The sequence below is a fragment of the Manacus candei genome, unplaced genomic scaffold, assembly GCF_025592945.1.
Source record: "Manacus candei isolate 608988 ecotype Guabito, Panama unplaced genomic scaffold, ASM2559294v1 h1tg000078l, whole genome shotgun sequence".
Taxonomy (NCBI): Eukaryota; Metazoa; Chordata; class Aves; order Passeriformes; family Pipridae; genus Manacus; species Manacus candei.
The window spans coordinates 1,575,182-1,597,912 of NW_026138126.1; the positions used below are offsets into that span (position 1 = coordinate 1,575,182).

At 53.2% G+C, this 22,731-nt stretch overlaps 3 protein-coding genes across 3 annotated transcripts; 2 read left to right on the forward strand and 1 right to left on the reverse strand.

Annotated features, from left to right (window-relative positions):
- Nucleotides 1–228: 228 nt before the first annotated feature.
- Nucleotides 229–1,785, forward strand: LOC127481429 (zinc finger protein 865-like). Its single transcript, XM_051810735.1, has one exon. It carries the CDS (start codon nucleotides 229–231, stop codon nucleotides 1,258–1,260), a length of 1,032 nt encoding a protein of 343 aa, XP_051666695.1. The 3' UTR covers nucleotides 1,261–1,785.
- A 3,072-nt stretch (nucleotides 1,786–4,857) lies between these two features.
- On the forward strand, nucleotides 4,858–10,193 carry PEAK3 (PEAK family member 3). The gene is made up of 4 exons (XM_051810443.1): nucleotides 4,858–5,600; nucleotides 6,304–6,419; nucleotides 6,638–7,296; nucleotides 7,752–10,193. Exons 1-4 carry the CDS (start codon nucleotides 5,494–5,496, stop codon nucleotides 8,751–8,753), a joined length of 1,884 nt encoding a protein of 627 aa, XP_051666403.1. The 5' UTR covers nucleotides 4,858–5,493; the 3' UTR covers nucleotides 8,754–10,193.
- A 1,386-nt stretch (nucleotides 10,194–11,579) lies between these two features.
- On the reverse strand, nucleotides 11,580–15,903 carry OAZ1 (ornithine decarboxylase antizyme 1). Its single transcript, XM_051810769.1, is given in 6 exon segments — nucleotides 11,580–12,117; nucleotides 12,204–12,289; nucleotides 12,869–13,041; nucleotides 13,161–13,247; nucleotides 13,249–13,306; nucleotides 15,706–15,903. Coding segments are annotated over 6 exon segments (651 nt in total). The 5' UTR covers nucleotides 15,822–15,903; the 3' UTR covers nucleotides 11,580–11,986.
- Nucleotides 15,904–22,731: the final 6,828 nt, after the last annotated feature.

Genomic DNA, 22,731 nt, shown 5'->3' on the forward strand with positions numbered 1-22,731 from the left:
ACAAGCAATAATAACCCACCCAGGGCCAGGCTCTCAGGAGGTGTCAGCAGGAAAAAAGGGACAAAAAAGGCAAAATGAGGCCAAGATCATTAAAATCAGGAGGAGCAGCCCCAGGGTGATGTGTTTGAATCCACCCAAGCCACTGTAGGAGTGGTGGGGTGAAAGGGTTGAGATTCCTGCAAAAGACACTTTTGGATCTGTTTTCTTTGGGTTGCAAAGTTGAAATCCATGGGAGAGCAGGACCTGGCTTGTCCTGTGCAGGGAAAGGCTGGGAACAAGCAGTTCAGGGAGAACGTCCTGGCTGGCACCTCCATCGTGTCCATGTGGATCCTGCACCCTCCGGTGCTGGAAGCAGCAGGGCAATGTCCCCGGGCCTGCCCGGGGGTGGGTCCTGCCTTCCCATCCCACCCTACCCAGGCTTTGCCCTGGCTTTGCCTCTGGGCACAAGTTTTCAGGTGGGAGAAGGAGTGGAGCTGGCCCAGCTGGAAGGGAAGAGCCTGGATGTGGCCTGGACGATCCAGGGAGCCCATGGCTTCCTCCTCCTCTTCTTCCTCTTCCTCTTTCTCCTCCTCCTCTTCCTCCTCCTCCTCCTCCTCCTCCTCTGTCTCCTCCTCCTCCTCTGTCTCCTCCCATGTGCACCCCAGGGGTTTGTTGCTGCAGGTCCCACCTCTGTCCCCATTCCTGCAGGCACGTCCCCCACCTGGATGTCCCTTCTCCAGCCGGGAATGGTCAGGCTGGGAGCTGGAGGAGGCACCTGCCCATCTCCTCATGGGCACCCTGGGGGATGCACCAGGGACAGGAGCACCCGAGGGGCTTTGCTTTGTGGGGCACAAGTGGCTGCTCAGAACGTCCCCCACACCCTGGGTGCCCCCCAGCCCCGAGGGGGGAGAGGGGCAGCCCCCAGCCCTCCTCCCTGAGGGGCTCCCCGGGCTGCTCCCACCTCTGTGGCACTGCCAGGATCCAGCCCCAGCAGGGTGGGGTTGGTGCCCATCTCTCCCCATCCATCCCTCCATCCCTCCCTCCCCTGGCAGCCCCCGCATGCCCGGTGCCCCCGGCTCCCCGAGCCGTGCATGCCGTGTCCTACTGGGGTCCCACCGGGGTCCCACCGGGGTCCCACCAGTCCCCCCCCCCCGTTTAGTGTCTGGATGGGATTTTTTACCTGGGGGGGTGGGTGTGTGGGGAGGGAATGGGGCACAGACCCTCACAGAGGGAGCAAAGGCAGGTTTGGGCAGTGCAGACCTGGCCCAGTTTTATATGTAACGAGCATGTCAAATGTATTTGTGAGCAAAAAAAAAAAAAAAAACTAAAAAAAAGGGACTTTTGTGGCTCGTTTGTTTTTTTCCCCCTTTTCTCCCTCATGGGCCTCAATAAGAAAAGACAAAATCAGGGGGCAAACCTCTGGAAATGGCAGGACCACCTGCACCACGAGCAGGATTCGTGCCTTTGTGCTCTCCAGACCTGCTCCAGCCCGGGAAGCCCCAGGATTCCAGCAGACCTTCCCCCCCAGGGCTCTGCTGGGATTTGCAGCCCTTCAGTCCCTCAGCCCCACAAACCCCATAATAAACAATGCTGAACCACCTCTCAGAGGGTACCAAAGTCCATATTAATAACTAATAAATGATTAATGCACGTGTGTTAACCAACTGCCACTGCTGTTAATCTGCTTTTAGTTATTGATGGGTGTTCATAAGGACACACCTGAACATTGACAGCATCCCAAACGACTGGGACACAGCTCTGGAAGGGACATGGAGCAGGGGTGCAGGTGACCCAGAACTGGGAGGAGCTGCTGAGTCCCCCGAGGGCAGGGAGGGCCTGCAGAGAGACCTGGACAGATCCCAGGGCTGGGAATCACCAACCATGGGAAGTTCAACAAGGGGAAGTGCAGGAATTCTGTCCCTGGGATGGGGCAACCCCACATGGACGGACTGGGAATGAGAGGCTGGAAAGCAGTGCCAGGAAAGGCCCTGGGGGTCCTGGTGGTGCCAGTTGTCCCTGAGTCAGCAGGGCCCTGGCAGCCAGGAGGGACAACCCTGTCCTGGGGCACCAGGGAGGGGATTGTCCCGCTCTGCTCTGCCCTGGGGCGGCCTCACCTCAACATTGGGGCAGTTTGGGGGACACAATGGAAGGAAGGGATTGAGCCATTGGAGAGTGTCCAAAGGAGGCCATGAAGATGGGGAAGGGCCTTGATTTGAAGCTGTGGGAGGGCACTGAGGGCACTTGGTGTGTTCAGCTGGACAAGAGGAGACTGAGGGGAGACCTCACTGCAGTTCCAACTGCCTGGGCAGGGGCAGAGGAGGGGCAGGGACTGAGCTCTGCTCTGGGGGGACCAGGGACAGCAGCCAGGGAATGGCTGGAGCTGTGTCAGGGCAGGGTCAGGTTGGATCTCAGGGAAAGGTTCTTACCCAAGAGACTGTTTGGGCACTGCCCAGGCTCCCCAGGGCAGTGGGCACGGCCCCAAGGCTGCCAGAGCTCCAGGAGGGTTTTGATGATGCTCTGGGGCACAGGGTGTGACTCTTGGGGATGGGCCTGTGCAGGACCAGGAGTTGGATTCAATGATCCTTGTGAGTCCCTTCCAACTCAGCCTATTCCGTGGTTCTGTGACTCTGAGGTGGTTCCTCTTCTACTCCTGAAGTGACCCCCTTGGTCCCCTTTCCCATCCCACCAGCCCCAGGACCAGCCTGACCCCACTCAAGGCCATCCCAGCCCTTGGCTGAGCTGCCATCACTGTCCCCACGAGGCCAAGGCCACCCTGGTGTCCCTTGCCCCTGGCTGGGGCCCCCCTGTCCTTGTGTCCCCCCGACCCCACCGTGTCCCTCTGCCAGGCTCAGTGCCCGCCCTGCTCCCGTGCCAGCCCCGGCTTTCCCGGCATGGACTGGCACTGGGAGGCTGTGGGGTGGTGGAAGCAAAGCAATGCCTCCATCTGCTGGAGAAAAGGGCCCTGGGCCAGTTCCAGCCTCTTCACCCCAAAATTCCATCCCCCATTGCTCCCCGGGGCCGGGGAGGCTCCCAGCACCCACCTCACGGGCAGAGGGAGGGTGGCCCTGGTTGCAAAATGAGCAGGATGCTGCAGCCCCCACAGGCTGGGCAGGAGAGAAAAGAGGAAATTGGGGGGTTTTGCTCATTTCCTGCTTGTACAAAAGTCCTGCCTGGCACAGGAGTGCCCAGGAGGTGAAGGGTTGGGGTTACAGTTCATGCCTGTGCCCAAGGGTTTGGGGGCACCGTGGCCTCGGGGACACCCTTGGGAGTTAGGACTCCCTCCTTCAGCAGTTTTTGGGAATGAGCTGCCAGGATGGAAGATGCTGAGAGATGGTTTCAGTGCCCACAGTGCCCACACAGCCCAGCAGTGCCACAGGGATCAACCTGAACCAGACACGGAGCATCCCCACAGCAGCCATGGGTTGGGAATAATGTCATGGAAACAACCACCACGAGATAAAGGCCATTAGGAAAATGCAATTTTCCAGCTGGTGCCTTTAAAGGTCCTATTTCCCTCTGGGAAGAGAAACCAGTTTCCTTAGGAATCAAAGAGTCTGTGGTTCCCTGTGAGGGTGAGGAGGCCCTGGCCCAGGTTGCCCAGAGAAGCTGTGGCTGCCCCATCCCTGGGAGTGTCCAAGGCCAGGCTGGATGATGCTCCACTCCCCACTTCCCATCCTGGTTTATGTTGTCAGCAAAGGCTGCACGGGGACACCCAGTAAGTCACCCTCGCTTCTCATCCGTGTTTTTTGAAGGCAGATGCTGCCAAGGAAAGCAGCATTTTTCATAAGTTTCATAAAATACCTTGGTTTGTGGGGTCTTATGGGGTTTTCCCCTCAGTCAAACCCAGCAGAATCACCACGAGCACGAGGAACTGGATGATCACAGAATCATGGAATGGTTTGGGTTGGTAAGTGCCATTCTGTGGGAACTGATTCCCATCCCACCCCTGGAAGTGTCCAAGGCCAGGTTGGATGGGGCTTGGAGCACCCTGGGCACCTTGGAGCACCATGGCAGAGGGTGGAGCTGGATGGGCTTTAAGGTTCTTCCCACCCAACCCATCCTGTGACTCTGTGCTTTGCTGCTGCTCAGAGCAGTTTGTGTCACTGTCATGGACATAAATGACACACAAACACTGACTCCCTTGCTGACCACCATCAATAAGCCCCAAATCCTCCTGGATCTTAAATGTTCCACTTATATTCTTCATTTTTACAGCATTTTAGCCCTGGGTGAGGTGTTGAGGGAGCAGCACCAAGCCAAGCCTCACTGCCAGGCAGGGTGGGCTGCAGCCCCTGGGCACCCTGGAAAGGTGCTGGCAACCACCTGGGGTGGATGGTGCAGGAACCATCCAAGTTGGCATCTCCCAGAGTCCTCCACACCCTCCTGAGCTGGTGCCAGATTCAAGGATGACTCAGCCCCCACATGGATTTTTATCAGCTCTAACACACAGCCTGGGCTTCACAGAAACGGCCCCTGGCCAAGGGCCAACAGGCACAACCTCCCCGTTTGCTTGGGGTCGGCTGGGAAATGGGGGTTGGAAAATAAAGACATGGGGGAGTAACCCTGGAGGAGGGTGGTCTCCTCCTGCAGGCTCACAGCACCCACCAAGGCCCACCCCGGGCCCCCAGAGCCCTGGAGAGGTGCCCAGTCCCAAGGCTGTGTGGTCAGGCTCCAACAGTGAAAACATGGTGGATAAATCCACTTTCTTCATGGAATCCTCATCCCCTAAATCCTCATCCCAGCCTCGCTGCTCCCGGGGGAAATCCCTGCAGTTGGTTTCCCAGGGAGGGGCTCACCCACCCCCCACCCCACAGTGGCACCACTGACCAGGGCCATCAGTGAGTCACTCATTATTCCAAAGACTGAATAGAAGGGAGGAAATATCAAAATATTCTGAGGTTTAGAAGGTTAAAAAGGTGGCTTTATCCCAGAGGGGACAGGCAGCAATGGGAGGAGTTTTCCAGCAGCTGAGCTGGGTCATTCATGCTCTCTGAGCACCTGTAATGTTCTGGAGACCAAAAAATGTGTTTTCTAAGGACTGCGCTCCTCTGGTTCAGCAGCTGCAGGAAATCCCAGCAAAAACGTGGAAGAACACAAAACAATTCCACCTTGAAAACACAACCTGGAGAGAAGGGAATTAATTATGCAACCTGGAAAGTTTTTATGGTGGGAATCCCTCTTTCAACACAACTGCCATCCATGAAGTCACCTCCAAAGCCATCCCTAAAGCCATCCATGAAGGAGGAGGAGTGTGAAGCTCCACGAGCAGCTTGAGGGACACAAATCCAGTGCCCCAGGATGGACCAAAGGTGACAGAACAGCCACAGCCATGACCGGAGCCTCCACTGGCAGCACATGGAGCGATGCCAGGGCTGCTGGGGGGCTCGGGGGGCTCTGGGGGCTCCAGGGAGTGAGGCCCAACCTCCAGCTTCCTTTAGACGTGCAAGAAGCAGGTTTTGAAAGAACATCCTCCCACAGAGGGGGTGCAGAGAGTTGCTCAAGGGCAGCAGCGCCATGGCCGGAGCCCGGCAAGCCCGGGATGGGCAGTGGGAGCTGCTGCGGATCCGGGACATGGAGTTGGAGCCCCCCAGGCCTCCGTTGCTGCCAGGGAAAACGGAGAGGTATCAAACTGCCAGGGAAAACTCCGAGGTACCAAACTGCTCTGCAAACGGGGCCCGGGCAGGAGCTTCCCGGCAGCACCACGGGCACGGCTGCTCCAGGGCAATGATCCAGGGGCCGAGGGGTTCAGGGGGTCTGAGGGGGGCACGGCCTGGGGTTGCTCAGCAGGGGCTGTCCCAGCAGAAGGAGCAGGTTTAGAGGAAGCCGCGGCGGTTTCGGTGCCGTTGGGGGCAGCAGAGTCAGCGCCGGCCGGGACGGGGAAGCGAAAGCAGCGGCTCCGTCCCACGGCCCTCCTCCTCCCCTGGGCTCTGCCCTCTCCCTCCCCGCACACAGACCCCCGTCCTGCCCCCCCGAGCCTGCCTGAGGGTGACAAAGGCTTTTCCTGCTCTTGTTCCACACCTCTCCCACCGTCCTGTCCTCCTCGGGGTCACCCGACAGGTCCCCCAGGGCAGACTCCAGTCCCTGCACCCACCGGGATGTCACTCAGTACACGGGGAGCCCCCGAAGCAGCTCCCACCCCCGGCACCCCCCGAGCAGCGGCGGGAGTCACTGTGCCACCAAACTCGCTGTGTTTTGCCCCAAAACCCCACCACCAACCCCCCCCCCCAGGCCGCTGCTTCCCCTTTTCTCTTTATCCTTCCTGTGAGCCGGCACGGAAAGGAGTCAGAACCCCCCGGGGGTGACACCGATCCCGGCTCCCTGCAGGGCCAGAGGCCATTCCCGCTGTGCCAGCCTGGACCTGCGTGCCCCCGGAGCGCCCACCCCCATGGGGGACACCCCGCCCCGGCCCCCCGACCCAGCCCTCATCTACAGCAACGTGGGTGAGTGACATCCCGACCCCGCTGTCCCCCTGCCCGCCGCGGTGTCACCTCGGACGGGGGGGATGGAGCCACTGCTGTCCCCGTCCTCCCCCGCGGTACCCGGTGACCCCTCCGGTGCTGGGGCTGGAAATATCCAGGGGGGCAAAGAACGACGTGTTTGTACTCCCATCCTGCTCCCACTTTCTTCTCCTCTGTCACGTCTGTTCCTCCCTCCCCAGGAGAGCTGCGGGCCCACCTCACCCCTCCCAAGGCGAGCCGAGGGGAAGGAGCTGGGAGATCCCTCTCTCAGCCCAACCAGGAGCCGCTGCCTCCCCCACTGCCCAAAAAGCAGCTGCAGCGAGCAGAGTCCCTCCCGGAGCAGGGACCATCCCACCACTGCCAGGGTGACCCCACACCGTGGGCCGGCAGCGTCCTCTACAGCGTCCCATCCCACCTGCGGCACGAGGAGGGGGCTCCCAGCTCCACCCCCCGTCGGGACAGACCCTCCTGCGGACCCAAGAAGCCCCTGACCAAGTCCCAGAGCCTGGGGGAAGCGGTGGCCTGGAGCAGCCCCCAGGAAGGCCCATCCCCCAGGCTGAGGGAGCTGACGTTCGGGACTGCGGACGGGGAGCTGGGGCAGCTCCTGCCCGGCCCGGCCGGGCTCTGTGGGGTGCTCTTGGGGTGCCAGGCAGGCACCTTGGCCCGGCTCTCGGCTCGGATCCAGGAGGAGCTGGTGGGGCTGGAGGAGCAGCTGCAGCTGCTGGAGGCAGAGCTGGTGGGGAAGCGCTGGGGAGCCCTGAGGATCCTGGAGCCAGAGCCGTGCTGTGAGAGCGGGGACGCCTGGTACTTCAGGGTGGGCTTCACCTTCGGGCAGACCCAGCTGGAGCTGGCAGCCAAGGTAAGGAGGGAGTTGGTAAAATGCCCCTGGGTGGTGCAGAGGGAGATGGCTCCTGCCCCATCATGCAGCAGCTTCCCCTTTCTGCACCTACTTCTGCATTTGCTGAAGGAGACGGTGCTGCTGGCAGGGGTGACAAGGGTGACACTCCCATGGGTGACGCTGCCACGGGCCCAAGGAGAATGGCACTGCTGGGGAACATGTCCTGGCAAGTTGTACAAAGGAGAGGCTGGAGCAGGGCTGGCTGCTCTGGAGTGCAGGATGAGACCCATCCAAGCAGCTCTGCAGCTCTCCTGGGGGGCTACTCCATCCCCCCCTCATGTCCCAGTTCTTGCTCAAAGCCATTCTGGCTCTGCCAGTGGGTTCAAAGGGTGGCCCTTAGCTGCTGAGGTGGCCTACCCCATGGCTCTCTCCTGGCACAGCTGTCCTTCTGTCCTTCTGTCCTTCTGTCCCTGCAGGTCCCCAAGCCGTGCTGCTCCAGCCTGGGGGTGCAGAGCTCCCTGGGGACACACTGCAGCATCCAGCGCCCGCTCGGCCGCTTCACCGACCACCTTCCCTGGAAGCTGCTGCTCCCAGGAAACCCTGGAGAGCAGAGCCAGTCCTCTTCCAGACAGGAACCTGCCTGTCCTGCCACCCACCCTGTCCTGCAGGTGCTCATTTGTGCCGAGGTTCCCCACCAGACCCTGGCAGACTTCGTGAAGGGATCCCAGGGGTTGCACAGGACCAGCCCTGGGCACTACGAGCGCCTGGGCTGTCTCCTGCTCCTGCAGCTGTGCCTGGGGCTGGAGCACCTTCAGGGGCAGAATGGGGGGCAAGGGGACCTCAGCCCTGAGAACCTGCTGCTGGTGCAGTGCCCGTATCCTCCTGGGAGCCAGCAAGGCAAGAGGGAGCCCCTGGGACTGTCCCTCCCCCGGCTGCTCATCAGCAGCTTCTTCAAGGCCAAAGAGAAGCAAAGACCTTGTTCCACCAGCCAAGAGCAGGACTGGACCAAGGGCCTGGCTGCACCCAGCGCCCCAGCAGCAGATGAGCTGAAGCTGGGCAGGCTGATCTATCAGATCCTGCACGTGGACATCTCTCTGGAGGACACCCTGGGGTTCAGAAGCAACAGGCTTCCTGAAATCCCCTCCCTGTCCATCTACTCCGCAGGACTCCGGCGCGTGGCCACGCTGCTCCTCCACAGAGATCCCTCCAGGAGGGTCTCCATCCCCCAGGCCAGGAGAATCCTGCAGGTCCTGCTCTGGGGGCCACGCCAGGAGCTCTTTGCCAGGAGCAGGAAGACCCTCCCACTGCTCCAGAGCTGGGTGGAGGTGAAAAGGGCTCTGCTGCTCCTGAGGTTTGCAGAGAATTCGACCAGGGCAGGGGGCAGACCTGGCCTTGAGGAGTGGCTGTGCTGCCAGTACTTCCAGGAGGTCACTGAACACACCCTCTACCAAGTCACCCAGGATCTCTACGCTCCCTAAAGCCGAGCTCAAGTTCAGCCCACCCAGAGGTCTCCTCAAGGCCAAGAGCCCAGTGGCCAAATCTGTCCCTGCCCATGGCGGGGGGGGCCAAACTAGATGGTCTTTAGGGTTCCTTCCAACCCAAACCATTCCATGATTCTGTGAAATCCAGCTCCTGAGGAACCCAGCTTTCACTGGGAAAACTGCAAATCCAAACCCACTTCCCCCACAGCTCATGAATGAGGGAGTTGGGACCAAGCTCACACACGGAGGGGGTGCTTTTACACCCTCACATGATTTTTGGTTGATGCTCTGAGTCTGGTTTATTGGAGCATCTCAGGAAACAGGGCTGGATGGGAGCCCCAAGCACCAATTTTTTAGTGGCCGATTCTCCTAAGTTTCTAAGGTTCAGAATTTGCACAAAACCCCCTCAGCCCCCTCCTGTGGCCAGAGGCTTTTGCTGTTTTCAGTAACACTCAAAGCCACACTTCACAACTTAAATGCACCCTCAGCAAAGGAGGAACACAGCAGCTCCCACGGCCTGAGCCTCTCAGAAACAATTTGTGGCAAAGTCACAAATAAAAATGACAGTTTGAAGGGGGAAATGCAGCAGCCACACAGCTTCAATAAACCTGGAGCTGAGCCTCTTAAACACTGGGCCTTTATGTGCTTCTTTGACAGCATTACACACTCCAGTGATGGACCCAGAGGGAAACACAAAGCCAAACTTCCCTGCCCGGGGGTGTTTAGTCAGCACGGCCTCAATGGTGTCCAGTAAATAGCTCAGGTGAGTTTATGGGCACCAAGATCCATCTGCTCCTTACTGTGACACACCACGTGGGACCTGCACCCCGGTCCCCAAACCCCTGTGGATGCTGAGGGACCATCAAGGCCCTGCTCAGGTCATTAAAATTATTACTCAGTAATTATTAACCTGCTCACAGCCATCTAGATTGGATATTAGGGAAAATGTCTTCACTACAAGGGAGGTCAGGCACTGAACAGGCTGCCCAGGGCAGTGGCGGAGTCACCACCCCTGAGTGTTCAAAAAACACGTGGATGTTTTGGGGACGTGGGTTAGTGGTGCCTTGGCAGTGCTGGGGGAGCGGCTGGGATTTGATCTTAGAGGGCTGTTCCAACCCAAGCAATTCCAGAATTCTGTGGCTCCAAGGCCTGCCAGCAGCAGGAGCAGCCTGTGCACACAGCCAGCCCCGGGCAGCCCTGCTGTGCCCACGGCCACCCAAACCCCACAGCAGCCTCCTCGCCAAGGCTGCACCACCCAAACCCTGGCACAGGCACCACCCAAGCACAGAAATGGGGTTTGAATTCCATTATGGGATTTTGGGTGCCCTGCTGACCCCCCCCTCCTGTAGTATCTGTCTTGGCTACGAGATGGCAGCACAGCCCATGGCATGGCAGCAGATCCCCAAACAGGGGCATCTCCTCCTGGACAGACAAGATCTGCTTCCGCAGCCCAGGTTGGCAGCTCTGAGCACCTCCTGCACCCCTGCTCTGGTTTCCAGCTTGGGTGACCCCCTCCCCTCCTGCCAGGGGCAGCTGGGAGCACCCAAGATCAGCTGAACATCTCCAGGGGACTGCGATGTTTAAGGGAGGAGCACAAACATCTCCCAGGGGAGAGTAAAACATGGCACAGGTTGAGGAAAACAGGAATTTTTCCGGACGACCAGGTTAGGGAGGTCAGTCCTTTGCCACCACAGGAGGGACAACCACCCTTGGTCACAGCACCTTATCCTGGAATCTTCTGAGTGGGAAAGGATCCCCAAGGATCACCAGTCCAACCCCTGGCCCTGCACAGACACCCCAACCATCCCACCCTGTCCCTCAGAGCGTTGTCCAAACCCTCCTGGAGCTCTGGCAGCCTTGGGGCCGTGCCCACTGCCCTGGGGAGCCTGGGGGGAAAACATTCCTGATACCCATCCCAAACCTCCCCTGACTGTTCAGGCCGTTTTGTCGAGTCCTGTCACTGGCTTTCCAAAAATCCCTATAGGAAGAGCACGACTGTAAGGCCAGAAGAGAACTGGGAAGAGACCTGTGGGGAGGAGACCCCAGTTTGAAATCCACCGAGAACCCCAACCTTGCACCACAATCACTGATCACTCCTCCTACCTCAACATCCACTCCCTGCTGCATCTCCAAGCTGTTTCATGGAATATTTTGGTGTATTCCACACAATTCCAGGACTTCCAAGCCCAGATCAGCCAAGGGATGGCCTGTGGGGTCACAGCATTCCTTGTTCCCAAAGCTCAGTTCTTTACAGACTTACGTAACTTCCACTCAATGATAATTAATAATTTTGGTCATTTGATAATTCCCAGCCCAAGTTCTGCTAATTCCGGCACCACAATGAGCCATTTTCCCTTCTGCTCACCATCCTAAACACCAACAGGCGACTGTGGACCCCAGCAACAGCCCCTCTCCTCACCCTTCAACCACAATCTGCCCCCCAAGAAGAGTTGTGGGGCCTGCCCAGCCTCAGTGACACTGCTGAGCTGCACCAGTGCCACAACCCTTCCTAAATCACCACCAAAACACTCCTCAAGCCACCCTGCCCAGCCAACACCCTCCACTGTTACTGGGAACATTGAAATTACAGGTATTTAAGTTGCATATTTGATATTCAAAGCAGCCCTGAGCTTCTCTCACATTCCACTTGTGACTTCCCAACCAACTCGTGCCCTAAGGATCCCAAAAACCCTAGCAGAGATCCCAATTACCAGTGGGAATGGCCAAGCTGCTAATTATTCATTTTTCCAGGATTGCTAGATTATTCTAAGCCCTGGCAGAGCACATCCATGAGTTCCAGTCAAGCAAAGAACGAGCAAAGCCTTTCCACACCTGCAACTTTAATGGTTGGGGCAGTTCCAGAGCCACCTCTTCAAGAGTGCAAGTCTTTTTAAACAGCTTAAAACCAGCGATAAAAAGTAAAATATAAATTTTTATTTAGAATTAAAGCAAATACTTCAGTATCACAAACACAATATTAAACTTCAAGAAATATACTGCTAATTTGGAGGGAGCATTTATTTTTTTGCACAACCATGCACACAAAAAAAAAAAATCCAGAGAAAAGATGTGGAGCCTGAAATTTTCAACACCTCACCACCAAAAAAAAAAGCAGCTGGGTCACAACGTTTCGTACAGAGTTATATAGACTGGAATAAGATGTTGACAAAATTTCTACAGAATCATCTTTATAGACAACAAGAAAGCTCTAAAGAGGCAAACATTGCAATCTAGTCTTCTTCTGCTGAGTCTCTCTCAAACGTGTAGGCCATGAAGCAAGCGTCTGGTCTCTTGGGGACAAGGGGATGCCCTGGTCTCACAATCTCAAAGCCCAAAAAGCTGAAAGTACGGAGCAATGCAGCTACAAAACAAAGCAGGAGACAAGTTTCATCCATGTGGTACTGCCCCACCACCAAACCCCACGGGAGAGCTGCCCAGAACACCCACCTCTGTCATCCCTGTTCTTGTGGAAACAAATGAACACATGCTCCACTCGAAGCTGTTCTTCAGCAAATTCCAGAAGAACTGCAAAACTGAGGGAGAAATGCAAGGTGTGAGTGCACAGGGAATGTCCTGAGGGATTGGAAGGGACACACAAAGATGGAGTCCAGCTCCTGGCCCTGCACAGCCCAACAATCCCAGCCTGTGCCTGAGAGTGCTGTCCAAATGGTCCCTGAGCTCCGGCAGGGCTGGCACTGGAAGCAAGAGCTTCCTTCACAGATAGTGAGCCAATCCACACAGGAATTCCTAAGGAAGAGCCATGGCTTGGAGCCTCCCACCAACAGGAGATCCCTGAGCCCCAGGCTGACCTTCAGGGCAGAAATCTAAGTCTTAATGACACAGAAAACGTGTTCTCTGTTGCAGCTGAAGGAGGAGCTGCAGTGACAAACTCTGAGCCAGGTTGGAGTTCCCAGTGGATAAAACAGCCCAAAATCCCAGACAGTGGGATCCCAAATCCCAGGTGGTTCTGCCTGCAGCTCAAACCAGGACCACTGAGCTGCAGCCTCTCACAGGACAACATCCAGCACCATAATTACACTTCAGCTTTCAGAACATAAAGAGTTATTCCACCCCACTGCCAAGATAGGAGTTAATCCTGAATTTTCCCTCACCTGTCCTTGCTCCCCTCAGGCAGAGCACCACTGGGAATTTCTATGTAGAGGTTGTTGTTGTTCAGCACTGCTCTCCAACTAATGTGTTTGGCATCTGTAAGCCTTGACTGGACATTGAGAATTCTTGTCCTGTTGTTAGATGTTAGTTCTTCTGTTACATTCAGCCGATTATCCTGGAAATAAAAAGCGCAGGGTTATTTCTCCCATTCTTTCTGGAGAAGAGAGAACTCCCATTTAATAAGAGTGAGGCAAGCAATGCATCCAAAAAGCTGTTTCTGCTCTTCATACTCACCGAATAAAATAAATTAGCTGAAAGATTGTGATCCCTCTGACTATTCCCTCGCCCACCTGGGATCTTCAGGGGTGGGTGAGGGACATCAGGAGCACCACCGAGGCCCCGGACCCAGGTTACTACAGCAATTGAAGGGAACCCTGGAACTGGAGAGGGACCACAGTTAGACAGGGATGGACAAAGGATTCACACAGTGATCAGATAGCAAGATTTAAATAAATAAATCAAGCCTAGGCCAAGGGGCTCCTCCCACTGCATCCCCAGCAAATGGGAGGACAAAGGAGCCTCCAGACCAGGGGCAGGAATTGCTTCATGCCCACGAAGCTGCTCCTGCAGTTCACTGAGGGAAAGACCAACTCAGAGAGGAAAAATTCTGCCGTGAGCCAGGTGTGTTTGTGTCCCAGGACTGGCCTGACCTATCTCAGAAGGGCCATTCTGCAGCAATGTGCTGTTTTTCCCCTCACCTTGCCCTCACTCAGCACAAACCCTGGCTGGTTTTTCCCTGGGATATCCAGCCCTAATTACCTCAGCCCTTCCCACCAGCACTCCCAGCTCGAGCTCAGGCAATTCCATGAAATATTTCAAGTAGGGACATCTGTGAGATTATTTCCACCACACTCGGGAGCTTGAGCTGAGCCCACACCTGAACATCTGCAAACCTCCAAAACCAGCCCCAAAGCCCTTCCCATGAACTCCCGGGAGCGAGGCTGCAGAGCTCGGGGCTCCGGGATCAAAACCATCAAGTCTGGAGAGTGTGAAGGTTATTTTTAAGTTTCTGCCCATCCTCTGGAGCCCGTTTAACTCCTCCCGTGGCAGAGCAGAGCTGGCCCCTCCCTCTGCACCATCCTTCACCCGCAGGCTCAACTCTTGAGTTGCGTCATCTCAGCAGATGCAGCAATCGAGGCCCTTGGGGAGATTTTCACAATCGTCCTGTCTCGAGTGCCAGGAGCCACTGCAGCCATTTGCAAATCCGAATAAACAGCTCCAAAATAATCCTCCATTTTGCACCCCTAGCACACGGCACTTTCAGCGATTTTGGGTGGGTTTTTTTCTTTTAAGGAGCTTGAAACTTGTGATGAATAATCCGTATTAGAAAGGCTGGGAATGAGCAAAGAGGGTAAATATGTGCTGGAAGGTAAATTATATATATAAAAATTACATATATATATATAGTAATTAGTTTTTTATTAAAATTTTATATTTTAAATTTTACATTTATTTAAGATATTTATTTTCTATTTTGTATATTTTAAATACAAATTTCAACTTTATGTTTATATATTTCTTTAATATATTCATTTAAAATATAAATTTTAACTTTATATGTTTTACACATATTTATTTTACATATTTATTTAAAATATAAATTTTAACTTTATACTTCTATTTATTTGACGCATATTTTATATATTTGTTTAAAATATAAATTTTAAGTTTATATTTTTATATTTATTTTATGCGTATTTATTTAAAATATAAATTCTAACTTTATTTATATATTTATTTTACGCATGTTTATTTTATAGATTTGTTTTAAACAATTTTTTAACTTTGCTATTCATTTATTTATGTATCTTTATTTTAATACGAAATTTTAACTTTAAATATTTATTTAATATCTTTATATATTTTAAACTGTAAAATTTTATCTTTATTTCATATATTTACATATATTTATTTAAAGTCTAAAATTTCAATTATTTTTTTTAATGGAACCAGTGTTCAATTTTAGGCTGTTTGAAAGCCATTTTTCTTTAGTACCAGCGTTATGTATTTTATATCACAATGATTGTAAACTATACATCCCTGATCTCCCTTACAAATAAACCTTTAAACACCCTTTTCAGGAGGGTGCAGTGGCAATCCCTGTCACAATTTCACCTTTCTCCCCCATCAAATGTGGTGCAAAATAAAGGTTTCCAGCCACGAATATATTTTGAGTGATGTTTACATGCATTTACGTCTCTTGGGAAATAAAAAAATCATCTTTGTACCGCAGTCAAGTATAAAAACGGCTAAAAATCTCCTTTCACAGCCCACACAGGAGGTGTAAAGGGCAGATCGGAGCCCTGAGCACCCCCCACTTCAGATATTTTCTTTTCTCCCAGCACCTGTGCGGGCTCTTTAATCTTTCCGGTGAGTTTTTAACCACCAGTTGTAACACTCTTACCCTCGATTAGTTCTCCGGAGTGTCCACGGTTACATAAGGGGATAAACACCCTTCAATCGTTCCATATCTTCGCCTAATTATTGCCTTTCCCCCCCCCCCGCAGCCGTGCTGGTGTCCCCGGTGCCCTCAGAGGTGCCGAGATATCCCCAGGGAGCTCAAACCCCCTTTTTCTGGTGGTTTTTTTCCACTCTCCCCTCACGCCTTTCCCCACAGGGCGGGGGCCAGGCCGCCCCTCCCCCGCTGCCCACGGGGCCTCCCCCACACCCTCCGCGGCCACCGGGGAGGCGACCGGGCACGGGGACAACGAGGAGGAGGAGGAAGAAGGCAGCGAGCGCCCGGCGGGTGCGGAGGCTGAAGGAGGCCGCGGCCCCTCACCTGCTCTGTCCGGTACTGAGGCTCAGCACAGCGGGCATGATGGTGCTTTTATTCCCCTCTTTCTCTCTAGCGAAGCAGTGGCTGTTGAGTATCCGTTGCAGGGAGGATTTCACCATCCGGCCGCTCTGGTCCGAACCCCGAAACCCTCCGCCGCCTCCGCCGCCGCTCCCCAGGCGCTGCTACACAAAATGGCACCCCGGCCGAAGTGGCTCCTTATATACCCTCTTACGCCACGCCCCCCGATGAGAGCTCGCCCCTCTACGCTAGACACGCCCCTAAAGAGAAAGCGATTTCATTGAGCAGCGTGAGTGTCAATCAAAAAAATCCGCTTTCTATTGGCTGAAGGGAGAGTGAGGGCGGGACAGTGAGCACGGGTTAGCAGGGGAGGTGGGGGTAGCAGCGTGTTGTGATTGGCTGCGCTCGCCGCGGGTGGGCGGGGCCCGGCGGGGCTCGGACAGCGGGCGCCTCGCAGCCCTCACTGCCCCGGGAGCCGCCGGTTCGAGTCCCGCGCCCGCGCCCCGCCCGGCTGAGGTAACCAGGGGGCCAAGGTGGGAGGGAGGACAGGTGTGGAGAGACTTGGAATGACTCGGAACGACCTGGAGAGACAGGGAGGGACGTGGAGGGACCTGGGGGCTTCGCACAGTGCAGCCCCGGGGGTGCAGGGGCGCGGCGGGACCCCCTGAGGGCAGCCCGGGGGCACCACCACCCTCCCCGCTGGGCACGAAGCTCGACGCTGAGGGAAACTTCAGTTAAAAAACAGTAATGAAATGCCTCGAGTAGTGCGAAAGGTCCTAATAAGGACGGGTTGGGATCTGGTCTTGGGATGTGTTTGGGTTGTGGTCGTGCTCTGGCCTCTCCTGGTTCCCTTTGGACCGGCTGGTGGCTTATGGATTTATAGTGGAATAGTGATGGGGAATGGGTTGGTTTATGGATTAATAGGGGGATGGGGAATGGTTGGTTTATGGTTCTATAGGGGAGTGGGGATGGGGAATGTTGATTTACAGTGCAATAGGGATGGGGAATAGTTTATGGATTAATTGGGGAATAGGGATGGAAAACAGTTGGTTTATGGATTAATTGGGGAATAGGGATGGAAAACAGTTGGTTTATGGATTTATAGGGGAATAGGGATGGGAAACCGTTGATTTGTGGATTTATGGTAGAATAGGAATGGGGAATGGTTGGTTTATGGATTGGTAGGAGAATAGTTGGTTTATGGAATTACAGGGAAATAGGGATGGGGGATGGCTAGTTTATGGATTTACAGGGGAACAGGGATGGGGAATGGGCATGAGGAATAGTTGGTTTATGGATTTATAGGGGAACAGGGATGGGGAATGGTTGGTTTATGGATTTATAGGGGAACAGAGATGGGGAATGGTTGGTTTATGGATTTATAGGGGAACAGGGATGGGGAATGGTTGGTAGTGATGATCTTTTAAACTAAAAAGGCTTTTTGCTGTGCCTTGGTGAGGAAGTGGGTAAATCCTGGTTATTTACACAGCAGAACTTGGGCTCACACCCAGAACAAACATCCCCTGCCCTCTGCTTTCCATCTCCTGCCAGGAGCGTTGGAAATCCAAGGTTTGGGGACGTGGTTGGGTCTCTCTGCAGCCCCACAGCAAGAACAGCCCGGAGGAAAAGATGGGAATTTGAAAACGGGGCACCTCGTCTGGATGGGATTGATGGAAATGCACCTTCATCCCTTCGGGGTGAGGGTCAGGCTTCAGAATTCATCCTAAAGCAGCAAATAGGTCATAATTCCCATGACTTTGGGAATCAGGTCTTTGAATGAGCCACTTTGGAACACTGCAGCCTGAAAACCAAGTCAGGAGCACATCAGGGGGCACATCCTAAAAAGTGGATTTATCCTGTATGGAGAGAAAGCTCCAAATAATAGTTTAAGTGATGCTGAATCGAGTTTTCAGGCAGGAATGCCTTGTAAATTAAGTGGGAAAAGGTGATTATAGAGCCAAATAAAACTACTAGAGAGACATTGTAATGATTATCACAATCATGGTTTTCTATTAAAACAATTGTAGATGGCTGCAGTTCTTTTTTTCTTCATTCAACTCGAGCTACAACAAACTTATTTTATTGCCTTCAGGTGCCACAGCTGCATTTTTTTAGAGTTTTTTTTACTATCTTATTTATTTTTATTTGCTTTAAAATATTCCCATCCAGGAGCTCTGAGCACATGGATGATCCATTGATTGGTTCCACTTTGCAGAAGGATAATTGCCTAAATCCCCACCCACTTTCTGTGTCCTGAAACTGCTCTGATTGCCTAGGATGGAACAAAGTGTGTTGAAAAACAAAACAGTGTTCTGCAGCTTAGAGGAGAAGCCTGGCCTGGAGAACAGCCAGGGAATAATCTGGGAATCATGGAAAGTAAGAGGTGCAAGAGGAAAGTCTTTTTCCTCCTGCAGGAATCATCCGTTAGCTCCCAGAAGTGAGATGTCAGAGCTTTCACCTCTCGAGATTTGGGTGTTGATTTATGGAGGGGAAAATGTCTTCTGTTTAATGCATTACCCGGCGACCAGCCTGAAACAATGGCGTGGCTGCAATTCCAGAATTTCCAGACCAAAGGAAGCACACGGGAGCAGCTGTAGCAGTCCCTGTGTTGGGTTCGGAGGGGTTTCCTGATGGGGGTGGATGTGTCAGTGGGTGGAAGGGCTGCATTAGCACTCGGTGATAGACTCCATTCTTCCCAATAATGGCATTTATTATTCATGTGCTAATCCCGCGGTAATTCCTCCCGATGGCTCTGTGTGGAGGGCTCATCCTCGCAGCTGTTTTCCTGCTCGCTGGGAGCAGCTTTGCCCTTTGAGTACCTGTCACCTCCCCGGGCCATCGCTCCATTTCACAGCTGAGTGCCTGGAGAAAGGCAAAGCGGCTCTACAAAAGCCCAACCAACCTGTGCTGGGTTTGTGTTAAATATCCCGGGGATTACTTCCAGCTGCAGTTTTGCTGAGGTGGCCTGGCCTCACTTCCCTTCGGCAGCGACAGTGATTCATAAAACCCTCCCAAGGCAGCCTCTGACTCACAGCTCCAGGATTACAGCTGAGGCACTTGGAGATGTTGCCATCTCCAGCTGGGTTTTTACCCCTGGTTTGCCAGGATTGCCCTTTCCAACTGTATGGGGACATATTTGCCCCAGCTGCGTCCCCAGGTTGGCATCACAGTCCCTGGAATTGTCAAATTCAGGGAGCAGTGAACCCTGCCAGGTGATGTCTGAGCAGCCATTCCTACCTGCCCACATCTGCTGTGGCACAGCAGCTTTCAACACCTTGGGAAGATTCATAGAATCCTGGAATATCCTGAGCTGGAAGGGACTCAAGGATCATCCAGTCCTGCCCAGGACACCCCAACAATCCCACCCTGTCCCTCAGAGCGTTGTCCAAACGCCCCTGGAGCTCTGGCAGCCTTGGGGCCGTGCCCACTGCCCTGGGGAGCCTGGGCAGTGCCCCAGCACCCTGTGGGGGAAGAACCTTTCCCTGAGATCCATCCCAACCCCCCTGGCACAGCTCCAGCCCTTCCCTGGGTCCTGTCCCTGGTCCCAGAGCAGAGCTCAGTCCCTGCCCCTCCGCCTCCCCTCGGCAGGAGCTGCAGCCCCCGAGGAGTCTCCCCTCAGTCTCCTCTGCTCCAGCTGAACCAGCCGAGTGCCCTCAGCTGCTCCTCAGACCCTTCCCCATCTCCCTGTCCCTCCTTCAGACACTCCCCAACAGCTTTATCTTTCTTCATTTCTTTATTATATTTCAATCTTACAAACAACTGCAAATAGAGACTCTCGTCCATCAAAGTCCTGAGGCTCCAGTTCATCCCAAACCCAACACGGGTGTCCTCAAATACACCATCAAATCCCCTCCCAGCTACCCCAGCCTTCCCACCTCCAACAGATCTGTTCCACATGGCCAGCACAGCCCGAGGCAGGAGGTGTTGCAGGGATATTGTGTTAGTTCTCAGGGAGCTCCCAGCGGGTCCCAGTTGCTCTGGGCTCTTACACAAGCAGGTCACAGCAATTGGGCTGCACGAAACCACCTGGGAAAGTGTCTTGGACAGTCTGAGTTACTCAATAACCAGAGCACTCTGCAGAAAGTACAGAAGCAGCAGCACAACTGAACTCTGCATTAGGGATCTAAGCTGGAATTGTTTCACGCTGAGGAGTTTATTTTCCTGGAGTTTTCTTCTTAACTTGTTTCCTCGTGATTTGCAGCCTCTTTTCACAAAGGAGGTCTCGGCCAAAATCACCAGTTAATGATTCCTTGTCCAGCTTTTATGGGTTTTAGTTCCTGAAACAGGTTGGAAGAAGAGTTTGTGGCAGCACAGGAAGAGCTTCAAGTCAAATTGAAAACTGGTGGTTAGTGTAAACACATTAAGGCAAGAAATGGGCATGGGATAAGTAACTGGTTTTCCTCTTCATTGTCTTTCAGGGTTTGCAAGTTCAGTGACAGCAGATTAGTGCTTAGAAAGATGTTCAGGAGCTGAAACACTCCTAAGACCTGTTGGTTCTGAGATCCTGCACGTTGAAACCATAGTTACATCTTTTATTTCAAGAAGGAAAGATAAAGCCTTCTGTTGTTCTGGTGACTAAAGCAGAATTAAATAACCCAGCTGCAAATATTTGGGCTTCTGTGTTTTTCTGCTGCTGAGGAGGCTGTTGGAGCAGCTGCAATTGAAGCAGCTCCTGCATCCCTGTTCTAAAGGAGCAAACAAGCTCCAGGGAAGGGGAATGGGGAAAAAATTCCACTTGACATGTAGCAGAAAACCTTGTGTACCTTCTGCTCAGCTGCATCATCCTGACATTGCTCTTCCTGAAGGTGGAAAGAGATGGTTATGGCATTTAGCAGCATCATGGGGGTTAATCTCACTCAGATTTGCTGACGAGGGAGGGCAACAAAGAAAAATATGAGCTCTCTCCCAAAGCATGTGCAGTCCAAGCATAGCACTGCACATTTAGTAACTCCCCAAAAATGGTAAGAAAGGATATTAATTAATTAATTTCTTGAGCCAGGCTTTAAAATCAAGGGGTTCTGATTGCCTTTTCTCTCCATTTCCACTGCAGGGAGACTCTGCCTGTGCTTACAGTTTTAAGAGGTATCTAGAGATGCAGCCAAGCACCAAAGCAGGACAGGAGCTGAGGCAGAGATGTCCATCAGGACATGTTTTCACAGAAATCATTGTGTGTGATGACTTCACCCTGCAATTTAGCTGATTTGAGTCATGGAATAATTGAAATCTTCGTCTTGGTCAGCTCTGTGTGGAGATGAAGGACAGCAAAAGCTTGTGAGGCTTTATCAAAACACTGGACAGGGTTATTCCTAAAGTTAAAGACCTACATTTTATAAGTATGATAAAAAAAGGCTCTTAAATCAACCCATCTCCTTCTTAGCACTTCTAGTTCATCTCCTTATGGGTAACAGTTAACTACCAGTTATCTAATTTTAAACACTCCCCCACTAAATCACTATTTAGTGTGTCAGAATCTATTCTGATCTTTGTGGGACAAGTAATTAGAACACCTTTTCTAGCTGGAAAACTCTCATTTTCTTTGTGAGACTAATTTTGTTTGAAGGTCAGGTTTTCTGCAGACCCACTTGAGCTGGAAGGAGACTCTGCCACTGCCAAATGGAGCCAGAATTTTAGCTGTTTACCAGCACAGGGAAGAATTTCTTTTCCAAGATCTGTGGGAGATACTGAATTAGAAGAAAGCAATCACTAGTTCAGGCCAACCAAAGAAACTTAGGATCTCTGTTTTTCTCTTTAAATGAGCTGGGATGAAGAGAAATTGAATGCAGATGAGGGAACAGATGTTTAAAATGCTTTAAAATCTGATTTAGGGGTGGAATCCAGCGTCACCTGGGAAGGGCTGAGTTGTTTTCTTTGAGCTTCCAGGGTCAAACCAACCAGGAACTGCTGCTCAGCTTCCACATAAAAGTAATGTGGGGCTGAGGGGGAAAAGGTTGAGGTGAGAACAGGAAATAAAATCAGCTGGAGAAGGGGTTGGCCAAGAGCAGGAGACACAAGGAACACTCTGGGAATGGCACCTTGGGATTTCTTGGGAAAGAAGTGTGCTCGGGCACTTTGTTATTTAAGATTAATGTTCCACGAGCCTGATTTCTGTACTGATTTTCCTCCGGGTGTTGCTGCCGGTGAGGAACGAATGGCCCTGAGGAACTCCGAGGTGGTTACAGAACAATCAAGTGGCAGGACCCCCTCCCTCCCCCAGAGCAGTTCCTGCTTCGTTCGTGCTGGACCAGCTGCCGTCTGTCCATCCCCCCTCGAGTCACCGGGGCTGCTGGAGCTCTGCTGCTGGAAAAGGGATAATGTGGAGAGGGGCAGGAGCCCTGCCTTCCCTGGGCCACGCAGGGTTGGGGTCCCCAGCACCTTGCAGGGCCCTTGCAAACGCCCCCCTGTGCCATCCCACCGTGAGCAGCAGTTCTGAGGGCAGCAGCTTTAGGGGATTTTTCCATGAATATTTTCCTTCTCTGCTGACCCTTTCCCCTCGTTTGCTTGCTGGAGCCTTTGTGTGGAGACTTTCCTAGTTTATTTTTTGCTCTCTCCCAGGTGTCCATCCCCATCTGACGTGTCTCTGCAGGACAGGCCACTTTCCCAGGCAGGTGAGGGGGCAGGAGTGGCTCGTTTTCCTTCAGTTCCTGCCCTGCTTGGATCAGCCAAGCTCAGGGATGAGGAAGTGCCCGGCACAGCCCGGCTTTTGTAACTGCTCCTTTCGTTTGGAAATGTTATCAAAACAAACAGATGCCGGCAGGATGAGCGTTAAGACCTGTGCAGAGTCTGAGTTCAGAGGGAGCTTTGCCTGCTGAAACATTTCACCCAGCAGCTCGTTAAAATGCAGATATTCCAAGGAGACTTCCCCACCTCCCCCATTAGATCAGTCCTGCGATAAGAGCATATTTTCCCACCAATAAAATGAACGAGCCTGGAGGGCAGGGAAGGTTATTTTGCCTGGAATAAGTTATATCCCACGCTTCCCCTTAATTGTGGCTGAGGAACCAGTTCACTCCT

What these genes read in the sequence shown, in the direction of transcription:
- PEAK3 (XM_051810443.1), top strand. Translation starts at nt 5,494, where the DNA reads ATGGCCGGAGCCCGGCAAGCCCGGGATGGGCAGTGGGAGCTGCTGCGG. An exon ending in CTGCCAGGGAAAACGGAGAG is followed by an intron (nt 5,601 to 6,303) that starts GTATCAAACTGC and finishes GGCTCCCTGCAG; the next exon opens with GGCCAGAGGCCATTCCCGCT. An exon ending in CCTCATCTACAGCAACGTGG is followed by an intron (nt 6,420 to 6,637) that starts GTGAGTGACATC and finishes CTCCCTCCCCAG; the next exon opens with GAGAGCTGCGGGCCCACCTC.
- LOC127481429 (XM_051810735.1), top strand. Translation starts at nt 229, where the DNA reads ATGGGAGAGCAGGACCTGGCTTGTCCTGTGCAGGGAAAGGCTGGGAAC.